This window comes from Prosopis cineraria, unplaced genomic scaffold, assembly GCF_029017545.1.
Source record: "Prosopis cineraria cultivar Desert tree isolate PC_DT_omini unplaced genomic scaffold, ASM2901754v1 PC8, whole genome shotgun sequence".
NCBI lineage: Eukaryota > Viridiplantae > Streptophyta > Magnoliopsida > Fabales > Fabaceae > Prosopis > Prosopis cineraria.
In genome coordinates, this window is record NW_026555339.1 from 9,118,933 (window position 1) to 9,134,133 (window position 15,201).

A 15,201-nucleotide genomic window follows, 5' to 3' on the forward strand; every position below is an offset into this window, starting at 1 on the left:
ATGTAAAATATTGACAATGAAAAATCTTATTTTGCTTTTGTCTTTTTTTATAAGAAGGACATTTATGTCATTTATCTTTTATCAATTAATGCTAGCAAAGAACCTCATTATTCAAAAAGTCCCCAGCTTTTTTTTAGCAATTAATTTGGTTGTGAGGTTTTTTCTAGCAATTTTCCTTAAAAAAAAAAGGATCTTGTTTTAGCGCCAAAAAGGTTTATTTTTGTTCACATGTTGATATAACTGAAAGTCCAGCGTACCTACTGGTCCCGTTTGCTTATTTATCAATTAATTTATTTTAATTTGATTCTTCTTCAATATCAATAGAGAAAAGAAGGACAGTTGGCCAAAAAAAAAAAAAAAAAAAAAGAAATAGAGAGAAGAAGGACAAAAGAACATGCCTTCACAAATATCACCCAAAACCCTTTTGCTTCAGTTTACAACAGCTCTGGATCCACTCACATGGCTTCCAATGGTGCTTCTCAGGTTAGTCATCCATTTCTCATCTCTTTGCGAGCGAGCGTGCGTGTTTGCTTGGCATGTTTTAATATTTCTGCTGAATTGCAATGTTTTAGAGAGTGGCCGCGGATACAGAGAAGAGCTTGGAGAAGATCAAGAGGCAGCTAGCTTCCGGTTCTGGGAGAACTTTGCTGCAGGGGCCACTTCTCAAGCGATCTGAAACAGTAATTTGATTCTCATGTTGACTTTGCGTTTATGGGTATCTTTTATTTGAGTTTTATTAATTGGCTGATCGAGTTATTAATTTTTGACTTGAGATTTATTTGATTTTCTGGGGGAAATCTCCCCCTCACTATTCAAATTATAAAATCAGTACATTCAATGAGTCGTTAAGATATGAAGGAACGTCATGAAATTCGGAACTAAAATTTTTCTAAAAAAACTATCTGTTAAATTTATCTGCATTTCCATCCCAATTAGGCGTTGACCTGAAAGGATTTTGGATAAAGGAAGCAGCCTCTTGGTGCTACTTTTAACACAATTTCATCTTTTCATTCAAGGCAAAAGATCAAGACTTGCTTTATTACAAGTTTATGCAATTTCTCCAATTTTATTAGTATCCCATTTCTGCCCCCCACCCAGACAAATTCTTTTATCACCTGGCAAGGGGTTGATTATATTTTGGATAGCATATCTTAAACCCTTAATATGTTAGAGGCTATTATATAATGGCAAGCTTTTTCCTCTTTATTTAAATTCTTTTCTGTTATTTCATAAAAATTATTTGTGTTTACAGCTGAGAAAATGGAATGAGCGTTGGATAATCTTGGACCCAACAACAGGGAGGATGGAGTATAAGTATGCTATCTATATCGGTTATTCCTTTTGAGTTCTCATTTTGTTGGGGAGACACTTTGGCTGATAATCTTCTGTTATTTTTCTTCATGTAGAACAAGGAGGAATGAAGCAACTATAAAGGGGACAATAATATTTGATGCAAATAGCACAATTACTGTATCTCCTGTTAATTTCCAGTAAGAATGGTGTTGCCAAGAAAGCCTGTTATGATTAATTTCCTTTTACAAATTTCCAATAAATGAAGCTGATCGTTATGTTCATTATAATTGAATTGCCATCTTTCTATGTATTTCAGTGGACTGCCAAAGTATGATGGATGCTGTATTTGTATCCTAGCTTGTCTATTTCCCCCCTTATTTTTAGCACTTTTGATTCATTAATTTGTAGGTTCTATTGAAGACTATTCTGCTTGCATTTATCTTAACTTTCTTCTTTAGATATTGGGACACCGCAGAAAAATGATTACTTCCTTTGTGCGGAGACCCCTGGTGCGGCCAGAGCTTGGGTTTCAACTTTACAGTAAGTTTGCTAGCTCCACTTGCTTTTGTTTTCCCTTTTTCTCATATTGCTTTTTGGGCCGCAAACCAATATTAACATCTATTGAATATAATAATAATTGAGTCTAATGTTTAGTTGTTTTAAACAACAACAAGCATTATCTCACTAAGTAAAATTAGCGACATAGATTGTGTGATGTCATTGGGTTCTATCAAGAATTAATTGTTCAGAAATATCATTTATCATGAGACCTTGTTCTATAACTTCCTGAAGTGTTCTTGTTAGTCTCTCTCTACATTTTTTCATGAGACTAAAGTCCATTTGCTCAACTCCTCGTTGGTGCCTCTAGCAACTTTTTTTACACGTCTACACAACCTTTATCAATTTTCTACTATTTTCTTTTCAACAAGTGTTATGCCAATTTTTCCTCTTATATAATCATTTTGGGTCCCACGTAGTGGGATGAAGGCTTGTTGTTTTTTTTATAATCATTTTGGGTCTTTTCATTTCTTATATTACCATGCATCCATCTTAACACTCATCTTTGCCGCGCCTACTTTTTGTTGTTGTTATCATGTACTTATCTGAAGGCATTTTGCTCTCCTCTTATCTAAATTGCATTGAAATTAAGAAAATAATGGTTTAATGAAGTCTCTTTTGGCAATGATATTGGTGATAGATTCAGGCATCTAACAAGTTTTTAGACGACAGTCCTTAATTGTAAATTTGAAGAGATTTAAGTGGTCATGAAAGTGGCACAGACCGCATGAAGGGGTAGTAATGTTAAACTGACATTGAAATGTTTAGAAATGTCCATTGGGAGCTAAGCTTGAGTGGACTGGGAGTTTTTGCTTTGGGGAGGATGTCTTGGGTCATCCTTCCCTCTCAGCCTCTGAGTTTATGTAGTAGAAATCTTGTCAATGGTTTGTTTTCCTCCTCCTCCTCCTTTTTTCTTTTCTTTTTTTAGGGGAGGGGGGAGCTAAAGCAATGTGATGTTTTTTGTCTCTTTTTTCTGGTAAAAGCGATAATTAATCTGCAATGTTTGTTTCATTGTTCTTCTTTTTCTATTCGGTGATCTAGCATTTTGATATAATGGATTGACTTGTATTATCTTAAGGTTTACACCTGTCCTAGGTTTTGTTGTATAACTTGCTGTAATTATACATTGATCTAACTCTTATATATTTCACCATTGGACAACTAGTGCAACTCAGTTGGTTCTAAAAGCCCATAAGGAGGCTGTGAATTCCTTAAGTGGCAATGGTTCTGCAAAATTAGGAACTGTTGCAACAGTTGTTGCTGCAGCCAATTCAACAGCCGTGGAGAGTTCTAAAGAAATTGAAGCAGCAATGCAGGTTTCCCTGCGAAATGCTCTGGGAATGATAGCAAACAAGACTCCTGATGGTCCTTTGGATGATATAACAATTATGAAGGTACAATCTAGTCCTGTTATCTTCTATCTCTGTGTTCTGATGGATCGTTTAGCATTCAGGATGCTTTCTCAAACTATATTCCCACTCATGCCCCGATTTCTAGCCTCTGCACTTCTCTTGCCTTTTATGGTTGTCTATCATACCGGATTTGGTTCTGATAGTGGAACCTTTTATCCAGGAAACACTGAGAGTTAAGGATGAGGAGCTACAGAATTTGGCTCGAGACCTTCGTGCTCGTGATTCAACAATTAATGATATAGCGGAGAAACTGTCTGAGACTGCTGAAGCTGCCGAGGCAGCAGCATCAGCTGCTTATACTATGGATGAACAACGGAGAATTACATATGCTGAAATTGAGCGCTTGAAAAAGGATTCAGAGAAGCAGCAGGAGTTGTCTGCACAGAAGGTATGTCACTATTCTGAAGCGATTGAAGGATGAATATTGGCCAAAAAAAAAAAAAAGTTTGAAAGATGAACCATGAAATCCAAGCTGTAGCTTTGGGTATAACTTGCAGTGACATAGTCTTATGTGTTCATTTTGTCTTCAATTCTTTTTGTAGCTGAAAGAGTCTGAAGAAAAGATTATGAGCTTAAGTAAAGAAAAAGAGCAATTAATCAAACAGAGAGATGCTGCTATTCAGGAAGCCAACATGTGGCGCTCTGAGCTGGCGAAAGCTCGAGAGCATGATGTGATCTTAGAAGCTTCTGTTGTAAGGGCAGAAGAGAAGGTTCGGGTTGCAGAGTCAAATGCCGAAGCTAGGATAAAGGAGGCTGTGCAGAGAGAATCAGAAGCCTTAAAAGAAAAGCAGGAGCTTCTTGCATATGTGAACATGTTAAAAGCACAACTTCAAAGGTTCGATATCTTATAGTCTTTGGCACTTGCTTGTACTTTCCTTAGCTAGGTTTAGTTTGGCTCGTGAATTACAGCTATGGGCTACTACTACCCTTTCTGAGGTGAGTTAATTATCCAAACTTGAAGTGGAAACTGTATGTCAAGCTTACAATGAGAGCCCATTTGGTACATAAAAACAAGAATAAATAAGTAATGAAATGAAAAAATAATATTAAGGATAGAAAACAAATATCTTTGTTTATGAAAAGTTGTTAAAAAAAAAAAGAGGATAAACAACAAGAAGTCTTATTTCCCTAGTTGAGGGTCAGCTACATGGATTACACAATGTTATTGTGATTTATTAACAACCAAACCATTTGGTATATTATTGACCAAATGGATAAACATTGTCAGATAATTATCATGAGAATATAATGAATATGAAGATTCATTTTCCTGCAACATACCAAATGGCCTGAGTAAAACTGGGACCCTAGATAGAATTTTTATTTATTTTGTCATACTGTCATCTGTAGATTCATTGAGTTAGGGTATCTAATCTATGCATATCAGCTGAGAAATGCAGAATTGTCTTGAAAATAGGGAGAATTCTGGTTGTTGTGCCTAATGCTAATTTAGCAGATAATTTTTGTTGTTAACAGACAACACATTGATACGACTCAAGTTTTTGAGAAGACAGAGTCTTGCTCGGATATGAAGCATGTTGACCAGACACAGGAGAATGTGGATAAAGCATGCTTAAGCGTTTCAAGAGCAGTTCCTGGCCCTGCAGAGAGTGTAGTCCACATGGCAACAGATCAGGTGAATGTCCGACCAGTCGGAGGCAATGAATGGAGTGATATTCAGGCAACCGAGGCGAGGGTAGCCGATGTAGGGAAGTATCATCTGAAGCCATAGGAAACAGCCTGGATATTCCGGTGGTTAGCCAACCCCGCTCTGATCATCATGATCAAGGGTCAAACTCTTTCCGTCAGCCCTGATCACGAGTCTTAGCCATGTAGAATTTTTCTCCAGCGGGGAATGTAATTATACCATTTTTTTTTATGAATGTAAGCTAATTTGATTTCATTTTACTTGTTCCTTAATCAAATCTGTGTTATGGCCTGCCCTGATGAAGGGTATCTTTTCTGCTATACAATGAGCTGGCCAGTTGTAAACTAGAGATGTGTAAAGTTTGATCCAACTCAGAGCAAGTTCATTTCTAGAGGCTTGCGGGGAACTAAATAATCAATTATCATGATGTGTGATTGGATGTAATGTTTGATTAGTGGCAATAAAAGGAAGAAAAAACTTGGTCATTGTAAGGGTGACTCAAATATAAAAGCATTTGTTTTGTGCGCTAGGGTTTGTGTATGCAGGATTATTGGGAATTGCAGCATTACATGTGGATTTTGTTTTGAAAACACGGGTTATGTTTGGAAACCTATTGAAAATGAGTTTTTATCACTTTTTTTGACTGCTGGTGTCCTCATATTAGAAATAATCAATATTGTTCAAGAGACATAATTAGACATTAAATGTGAGTATTTTTTTTTTAGTGAGAATTCAAATTTTAGTTTACTGTGTTGTGAGTGTTCAATCCCTTTATAGGGTAAATTTTAAATAAAAAGATTAAAAAAATAAATATTTTTGGAGATTAACATTGAAATTTAAAAGTTATAGAAGCTTTAAAAACTGTCATTATATTACTTAAAATCATAACTTGCATCTGAACGTATACGTGGATGTGGATTCGTGTTTCCCGCAGTTCCTGTTTATGGTCATGTACAACCTCCCTAAATTGAGTATCAACGAAGAGGAATTAAAAGGGAAAAAAAAAAAAAACCGAAGACATGCATTAAACATATATGAAAAAGAACAGTCAGATAGTGAAAGACACAAATAATAAGTAATAATGCCAAAACAATAAGCCTGAGAATAATTACTACAATACATTCTGTCAGAGTTTCTCACTTCAACCCTAGAAAAGTAGGGTAGGAGATACAGGCATGCATATTTCTATATCTGGTGTAATGGTTTAAATGTTAAAAAAAATGAACAGATCAAGTTACGTACTAAAAGAGATAAATATGTCAAAGGTAAGTTCTGCTAATGTGTGTGTGTGTGTTGACTAAATTACCATGATCCCGATTAACCTTTCCAAATGATCCTCTAAGGTATATATTATCTTCTTAAAAGGGTTACACTCCAGACTTCAGAGGATCAGAGTGAAAAACTAATAATATTTCAAGAGCAAAAACAGTAATTTACTCAAAAGATTGTAACACAGATCTTTTGTGTCTAGGTATGAATTTAGTGCAATCTATAGGTTTTCAGTAGAGTCTTGTTGGAAAAAAGATTTTTGACTATTCATTATTTTGATTCGCTGCCGATTGTCATATGTCATGCCATCTCATAATTCTGAAGCCTTAAATCAGATGACATAACATATAACATGTGACATTATCAAAACAAATAAAAGATCAAGATTTTCTCAACAGGATTGAACTAAAAACCAGACCATAGAGACTACACTAAATCCACATCAGATCTTGTACAATCATAAAACAGTGGAATGATTATGATCAGCAGCAAACTGAACAACAGATCTGAGTTCATCCCAGTTACCATTGGCAAGCACATCTTCCACATTCTGATGATTCAAAAAGCTGTGATTATAATTATAACTATTATTCACCATTGATGATGATGGAGCTTGATGATGATGATGATGGCCAGCAAACTGACCCAGAAAAAAGTGGCTTCTTTCTTCATCAAGAACTGATGATGGTAATTTTGTTTCACGATGATGATGAGGAATAATGATAGAGTCTGATGATGATGATGGTGACCTGAAACAAGTGGAGCTATATGGCTTGGTGATGTTGTATTTGTCAAATTCTAATGTTTTAGAATTGCTTGAATCTGTATCTGTTGAGTGGTGATAATTTTTTCTAGTGGCGGATCCTGCTGTGGCTGTATCTTTGGAAGTTGGTGTGTATTTTCTGTACGATGGGATTCGTTTGAATATTCTACAAAGTGTCCACACTTCCTGCAAAACAATAACCAAAAATAAATGTTCATACTCTAAAATGATTATTTGTTTATAGAGTAAACGAGTGGACAAAAATAAGGGGAAGACACCACAACTCAGTTCAAAACCTTAAAGCTTAAATTTATGGATACTTCATTTTTATTGTATTAGTTGTTAAACTTGACTTATTCAATGTGGGATTTGCTATATCAGTTCAAGTTCACTCACTACTAGAAATAAAAGAAATGTCACATCTAAAAATTAAAAAAAATAATTCATAAATATATAAAGATTGGGATGTATCTAATTAAATGGCTTAAACTATTTTAGTAAAACAGATTATCCTAAAACATACTTAATGTAAAGAATTTAACACTCACACTTGATCATATTATTCTTTATTTAGAAAAAACGTTTGTATAGATTTGGAAAACAGTAACAAAATCCTACGTAATAGTTTTAGTTTTATATGATTAATTAAATAAATTGTGTAAATTTAAAAAATGACGAGATTACCATAATTTTCACAAAACTTGATGGAAAAACCACTATAAACAAAAGTAGGCTCTCTGCATCTACAATATTCAAGCTTATAAGAAAAATTCTTTCATGGACCTGATATACCATGTTATTTGTATATTATCCAATAAAAAACATGCCACATCATATAATTGTAAATATAAATTGATTGTCATTGGTGATGGTAGAGAAAGAGAAAAAAAGAAATTAAAGAGACACTCTATTTTAAAAATAAAGTTATTAAAAATAATGACACATAAAATTTTATTTGATTAAACTAATGCAATTTTATTGAAAAGCATTCAAATAACATGATATGTTGATCCATAGATGAATTTCTCAGCTTGTAAACAATACATAGCCTTAACCACACTCTTAAAAATAATTAAGTTAATATTAATTAGAAATAGAGGGGGGGGAAGAATCAAAGGCTAATATACAATCCCAGTTAATTTCTTTTGCCCTTCTTTGAATTCCATACAATAAATGAGATCATCAACATATGCTCTCTGGTTCATAATATAAAACATTTTTTATAGGCTATTCTTCATCCAAAATGTAAGACATTTTGTAATTTAAGAAAAAAACATATTTTCATTTTTACCTGTATGTTAGTTAATATGCTCTTGGGAATTATATATGAAAATTACAAGTGTTAGTTGTGGATGAAAACGAAGCTGAACAAATAATTCCATTTTTCATAAGACTGAAGAAATAAAATTTTTTAATATGCCTTTATAAAGTATATATTTAAGGGATTGGACCATTCAAAGAAATAAAAGGGTGATGACTCTATGTGTGCTTGAAAGTTACATCCACACCAAAATCCGCTTAGAATGGGTCAATGTGAGCATTCAACAGAGTTGACTTGGTGACACAAAGCCAGAAATGCTCAAAGTGGGTGGGACAGTACTGAAAAACAAACACTAGTGACTTCAATTAATTTGAACTGCAATAAATTATAAGCCCCAAAAATCATCATTATCTCGGCGAAATTTATTGCGTTTTAAACTATAAAATCAAAACTGGTAGGTAAGCACCGACAAGGAAATTGAAGACTATTCAATTCGATATCTCTAGAAGCTATGAAAAAAAAAAATCAAATTCAAAATTCTAATGAAGACTGTGTCACATACATATTGTTATGTGCACTTCAAAACACACACACACTCCCTCTGCTTGTAAATGTAAGACAAATTTATCTAATTTCACGTATATTAAAAAATATAGTTAAATGTTTATAAAAAGAGAGAGAGAGAAATGATAGATATATCCTAATTATTGTTAAAAAATATATAATTTTCTAATTTTGTTAAACTATAATAATAAATTTCTTTCTGGAATCTCAAACCATAATAAGTAAAAAAAATAAGTAATAAAATTGGAATAAAAAATTAGTTATGTTAACTTTACCTTTTATTGTATTAAAGATAAAAAATGTTTTTAAAATTTGCAATATATTAAAGATTGAGGAGAATATATATATATATACACACACACATATATTTCAATAAAAGAGAGAATACACACACACAATACTTCCTAGTTCCTACAGTAAAGTCACTTGAATATAACGTGTTTCTTACCCAGAATCTTACCAATTGTCGTGACTTTTATTTTTGCCATATAAATGGTTCTAGATGGGCTTACTTTCAGTTATTTTATATAGATTTTCAAACACACAAATATCGTTCAAATAAGGAATTTAATTTTCTTCAAAACTCAGTGACAAGGCATTCTTGACATCGGCTTTTCTACAGTCATACGAATATATATTCCAATACAAAACAAATTGATGAAATATATGATATAGAAAGAAAATACGTTTGTGTTTAAATAGAGACTTGCCTATTTAGAAGGCTTCTGGTTAGTTAGTTTTTTTTTTTTTTTCATTTGTTTGTTTACTTGCTATTAAAAAAAATAGATCAAGAATGATATATAGCTTTTTTTACACACAACTATATTTTTTCATCTTTCTTTTAATATAAGAATGCATGAATATAAATATAAATTATTCAAGGGATTTCACCTGAAAGTACTGATATGTGTCGAAACACGCATGTATAAATTACTCAATTCAAACCACTCTAACAGGTCATACATTGCAGGCAAACACACATATTTAATATTAATTTTCTAATGTAGCCGTGTATATATATATATATATATATATAAATTATTCATGATTCACTACAGTGCTATTTTAGCTGAAGTGAAAAGAGAGTTGACTCTCACTCCCATCACAATTTATTTCCTCCTCTCTCTCCCCTTTTACTTACACACACACACACACACGGTTTTAATTAATTTTAAGCTTAATGATACAAATGCTAAAAGGTTGAATGAGCAAGGTAATGAAAGCTGTACCAGTTACTGATTTTAGAATTAATAGTCAAAATTATAATCAAATCATGATCAAATCAATCATAAATAAAATATTTTAATAAACTAGTTAGGATATTATTTTAATAATTTATTAGTTCAACCAGATAGATTGACCTAGAGTTTCTTACTATTGTGAGTAAGAAGGAAAACTAGAGAAATGCTAGTAAAAACAAAAAAACAAAAATTGTCTCTGGTACTTTAAATGAAGACTTCCATTTGTCTCTCTAGATGGAGAGAGATAGATAAAGAGGTTTTGGTTTGATGAAGCCACCAAACCTCTCATATTTCTTTTCTTCTGAAAGGTCCTAAACTTTGAATACATTTTAAGAGAATCAAAGATGAAGGAAGGGGAGATAGATTGGAGAGAATTTTCCTTAGATTGACCCTATTTGGTATATTGGACTTTAATTTGAACCCAAAGAAATAAAAATGGAATTGGAATCAAGTTTTGAATAGTTTGGTAACCATTAATTTGAATTTCTCATGGAATATCCAATTCAATCAAAATACCTAAAATCCAATTCCATCATTCTCATAATAGAATTGAGTTGATTCTAGGGAATTGTCCTCCCCACCGACTGACAAAGTTGCTATTCTTAAAATTCGTTGGGGATATTTTAGTCTATTTATATTATAAATGCATTTACAAAATTAAAAAAAATATAGGATTTCATGTCATACCAAAACATATTTTAATTTATATCCCAATTCCATTCTAAATATGATTCCGATTTCAATTCTTATTTCAATTATATCAATAGAACATCTCCATATACCAAACAAGGCTTTGGGTGCATGAAAGTGTTGGTTATTACTTAGTAAAAGAGGAAAAAAGGTAGAAATCATATACATTTCTCCTTTCTTTCTAGATCTACTTATAGAGAAAATTTATGTCTGAAAAAACACACACACTAGGATGCTAGTGCATCTCACAAGGATGAAGTATATAATCCTTGTTCTTTTCTTTTTTTTTTTTATTGTTTGTAGGTATCCTCCTATTAAAAGCAATCTTATTTAAAGTACAATTAAATATTAAAAATAGACATATTCCTCGAGTGATTCAAATATTGATTTGTCATGTTATGAGAGACTAACTCTTACCGTTAGACGCAACTCCTCTTGGTTCTCTCCCTCTCTCACTCATTAAAAGGATTATAACTCAAAGCATAACTAAATCTTGGCTGCCATGCATTGAACGGAAGTCTTAAATTACATCTGGCTATGTGATGAACGTATGGGGCATTTAATTTCTTGAATATGATTATGTATATATATATATATATATATATAAGCAAGGCAAAATAGATGACAATCTATATCATCAAAGTTATTTTAAGAGAAAATTAAAGAGGAGATCAGAGATAGACACAAAATAGTAAGCCAATTATTAATTCCTGACAGAAGAGAGGATAGGGGAAAACTTACAGCTTCTTGAAGACGATTGTTTTGATTGGTGGTGGTGGTGGTGGAAGGGTTAGTAGTAGGAGGGAGACGAAACTCGTGCATCATCCAATCAGTCTTGGTGCCTTTGCCAGCACTGCCCCTGTAGTAGACGAGGGACTTCTTGAGGCCAATGCAGTGGGTGAGGGCATTATTGTAAATGGATTTGTCAATTCCAGTGGCCTTCCAGAATCCTGACCCCGTAACCCTGTTTGGCCTGATGCTGTTCCTGTACTTCCTTCCCCTCTTGCAGAAGAAATACCATTCCTTCTCTCCCAGGCTCCCGCTCGCTTCTTCTTTTCCGTCACACCGTATCCAACCACCCAAACAAGCCCATTAATTAACATCACATTAGTTACTACTTTTCAAACTTCTCATATCAATTCTCAGTTTTATATATATGTCTCCAATATATTTAATATTATAAAATATTTTTAATTGAATTATATCTTTTAATAAATTAATTAATTTTCTTTAAAGTTATTATATACTCTCTCTGTTAAAAAATATAAGGTATTTTTAATTGAATTTCACTTCTCAATAAAGTAGTTACATACTTTCTAACTAATCTTATCTTTTCATATTTACCCCTATTAAACACCTTACAATAAATATAAATTCATTATCAATAGAGACACTTAAAAAAAAAGTAATGATTATATCTCGAAAGACTAAAAATACTTTACATTTTTGAACATCTAATTCCTCAAAAAATATTTTATATTTTTAAATAGAAGGTGCAGTCTTTTAATGTCTATCCCTATTTAGTATAGTGTATCTTATTAATTATACTTCTAATTAAGTTCATTTTTTTAAAAAATTTATTGTTCATGAAAGATTCAAAGTGTCTTATATATATTTTTTAAATGATATTTCAAAATAAATGCTTTGTAATAAAGGAAGGGAGAATACACACACCACCGTCTATGTTTAAGGGAAAGGGAGAATGATTCGTTTCAAAGCATTAAATTAATAATGACATAGTTAAATATAAAATATTTTAAAAAATAAGTTATAAATATCAGTTCATAATTATAAATATAAAATCACTGATATAATATGAGGGTTAGATTTGATATTTTATCTCTACAATTAAAATTTTTGAATTTATAATCATTTAAACTAACATTTTCACCTCACTTTTCATAAAATTTTGTTAGAGACGTAATTATTATTAACTCAATATACTGGAAAACACTCAAACACTATGAATCAGGCGATGATATTGAGTTACCTAGGGCTTCTAATTAATCAGTTTATATGTATACCTTTTAAAAAAAATTAGGGAGAATTACATTTAAGGATCTAGCAAGATTAGTATAAAATATATTATTGTTAAAACGGAAAGATAGACTTGGTTTTTTTCGTGGGGACTTGTTATTAGTCCTTTTTGCAAATAACTCTTTCAGTAAGTCCTTAAATATGATTCTCCCAAAAAAATTATATGAGAATTGATCTTATAGGAAAAAATATTACTTTAGTGTAGAGGTAAAGTAAACGATTGGGAAAAACTAAATTAGAATTTCATGCATGTGAGAAAACTTGATGGTGGTGACAGATCTTCAAAAAGTTCGGAGTTCTCTATTATAAGAATTTGATCAAAGGTTCTGTACTTCTGTATTAATCTGTTCACTTCTGAAAATTCACACACACACACACACACAAATACAAAATAATCGAAGAAAGAGATGTTACCAGGAAGATCCCAGGGATCTCGTATTTGTAATTATCAGAAACTAAAGAGTTTCAAGTTCTAACTTTCTAAGGATTTCATGCAGATCTCTCTCTCTCTCTCTCTCTCCCTCTCTCTACACACACACACACACACACACACGTACACACATGAACACGCACGCAGAACTTAAAAAAATTGGAGTAGTTGTATGGATTTATGGTGGAGATATAATTATTTCCAAGATTAGAGGGAGATAGAGAGACAGTTGAGAGAAGATTTAAATATAAGGTTTCTGCAGATTCACACACAGAAACAGAAAGAAGAAGAAGACGAAGAAGAAGAAGTTAATTACTTGGAAGATCCCAGGGATCGTATTTGTAGATATCAATGTGTTTGATGACTTGGATTCGAAGAGTCTTCTTCTCCACTTTCCTTCTGAGATAAAACCCTACCAGTTCTTCGTCTGTTGGATGGAATCTGAAACCTGGAAGCATCCCTCCCTCGCCGTCGTCATCTTCTGGTGATGATGAACTCTTGTTTTCATTCATTGTTGTTGCCTTATCAATAATACTCTTGTTGTTGTTACTTTCCTCCTCCATTTTTTTTTCTCTGTGATCGGTCTGATTCTCATATGTTCTCTCCTCTTTAAAGCCCACTTCACTCGAAAACTTTATATATAAATTGAAATTTAAAATATATCTGCGCGTCACTCCTTGACTTCTGGCAGCTCCTTCTTCACCTTCAGTCAAGTCAAACATTTCCATTGTGACATTTTCGTTTTGCTGGGACCCACATTGCTTGCGATGACCGCAAAGACGAATTTATCCCTCAGGGACCAGGAGTACCGGCAGAGTACTCCCAACCACTGTTTTAAAAGCTGTACCAGACAATGAACTGAAAAACAGTGGGTTATAGGTTTTTTTAATTTAACAAACTAGAAGAGTGATTAAATGGATAGCATAATAATTAAATATAAATAATATTTTTTTATTTCATTTATAAGTCATATTTTAAAAGATTTATGTGGTCTAATCTATAAGTCATGATATAAGTTTTTAAGCAATATTTAAAAAATATTTTTAAAATTATCCTTCATGAAAGAGAAAAAATAACATGACATCACATTTTAAATTTGTTATATAAAAGTATATTTAGAATTCTATATACTTTTATTCCTTGCATTTTTTTATATTAGTATTAATAAAATTGATAAAAATAACTTATAAAGAGGACCGTAAGAGTATTTAAATAAAAAAATATGTTAAAACAGTCTAATTGTTTCAAGTCTTGAGTTTTTTTTTTCGGCTTCAAAAATCATTTAAGTCAAAGCAGGCCAATTCGAGTCAGTTGCCAAAACAAGATAAATGGTTGAACCAAACTCCTTTCTTCTTTAGGCAACAGTTTGATTGTTTAGGTTGATCTACATTTAAAAACATTGATTCTAACTAAACTTGCTCTATTTAAAAAGAATGAAAGAAAGAAACAAAGAAATCAAACTCCAATCCGAATACAAGAGATTGTGCTATTCATACTATTTTGAGTAGGTTGATTGTCACATCTTTAGTTGAGCGATTTGTTGGCCTAATCTTTTGTTCATTATGATTTTATACAAAGAATGAAATTAAAGTTAAATCTTAAAAAAGCTAATCATATTTCTAATAAATTTTTCTTAAGAAATAAATTTTTCTTAAGAAATAGTTGCAAAAATCAAATGGAAAGTTGCAGAGAGGAATTTTATAAATTGAGAGTTGCATTTAAAATTTAAATATCTTATTTATAGTTTAGACTTTCAAATTTATAGTTGTTTAGATTAATAGTTAATTTGTAACTAATTTTTATAAAAAAAATTATCAAAGACCTCTGTGTGTGTCATTGACTGACTGGTTAATTTGAACCCAATTGTCGTGCTTCCAATTTTACACCATACCATTTTATTAATATATATTGAATTATATGATAACTAGCATATATCCGCGTGTCCCGTTTATAAGAAATAAAATGGTAGGCTACGTTTGGGTAAACAACAAGAACTTTTCAGATGTCAAATGTTATTTGAGTGATTTTTAAGTGA

At 32.1% G+C, this 15,201-nt stretch overlaps 2 protein-coding genes across 4 annotated transcripts; one reads left to right on the plus strand and one right to left on the minus strand.

Moving 5' to 3' along the window:
* The first annotated feature begins 355 nt into the window (after nt 1-355).
* On the plus strand, nt 356-5,402 carry LOC129317008 (uncharacterized). 2 transcript variants are annotated; one of them, XM_054961309.1, is made up of 10 exons: nt 356-483; nt 573-680; nt 1,253-1,314; nt 1,407-1,490; nt 1,610-1,641; nt 1,752-1,833; nt 3,017-3,245; nt 3,424-3,651; nt 3,806-4,098; nt 4,740-5,402. In XM_054961309.1, exons 1-10 carry the CDS (start codon nt 460-462, stop codon nt 4,993-4,995), a joined length of 1,398 nt encoding a protein of 465 aa, XP_054817284.1. In that variant the 5' UTR covers nt 356-459; the 3' UTR covers nt 4,996-5,402. The 2 variants fall into 2 exon arrangements, with proteins under 2 accessions (XP_054817284.1, XP_054817285.1); XM_054961310.1 differs by lacking the exon at nt 356-483 and having other exon boundaries at nt 644-715.
* Nucleotides 5,403-5,967: 565 nt separating this feature from the next.
* On the minus strand, nt 5,968-13,764 carry LOC129317195 (transcription factor JUNGBRUNNEN 1-like). 2 transcript variants are annotated; one of them, XM_054961563.1, is made up of 3 exons: nt 13,483-13,764; nt 11,441-11,748; nt 5,968-7,129 (listed from the first exon to the last, which is right to left on the minus strand). In XM_054961563.1, the coding sequence occupies exons 1-3, from the start codon at nt 13,727-13,729 to the stop codon at nt 6,638-6,640; spliced, it is 1,047 nt and encodes a 348-aa protein (XP_054817538.1). In that variant the 5' UTR covers nt 13,730-13,764; the 3' UTR covers nt 5,968-6,637. The 2 variants fall into 2 exon arrangements, with proteins under 2 accessions (XP_054817538.1, XP_054817537.1); XM_054961562.1 differs by having other exon boundaries at nt 11,441-11,751.
* Between the last annotated feature and the right edge of the window lie 1,437 nt (nt 13,765-15,201).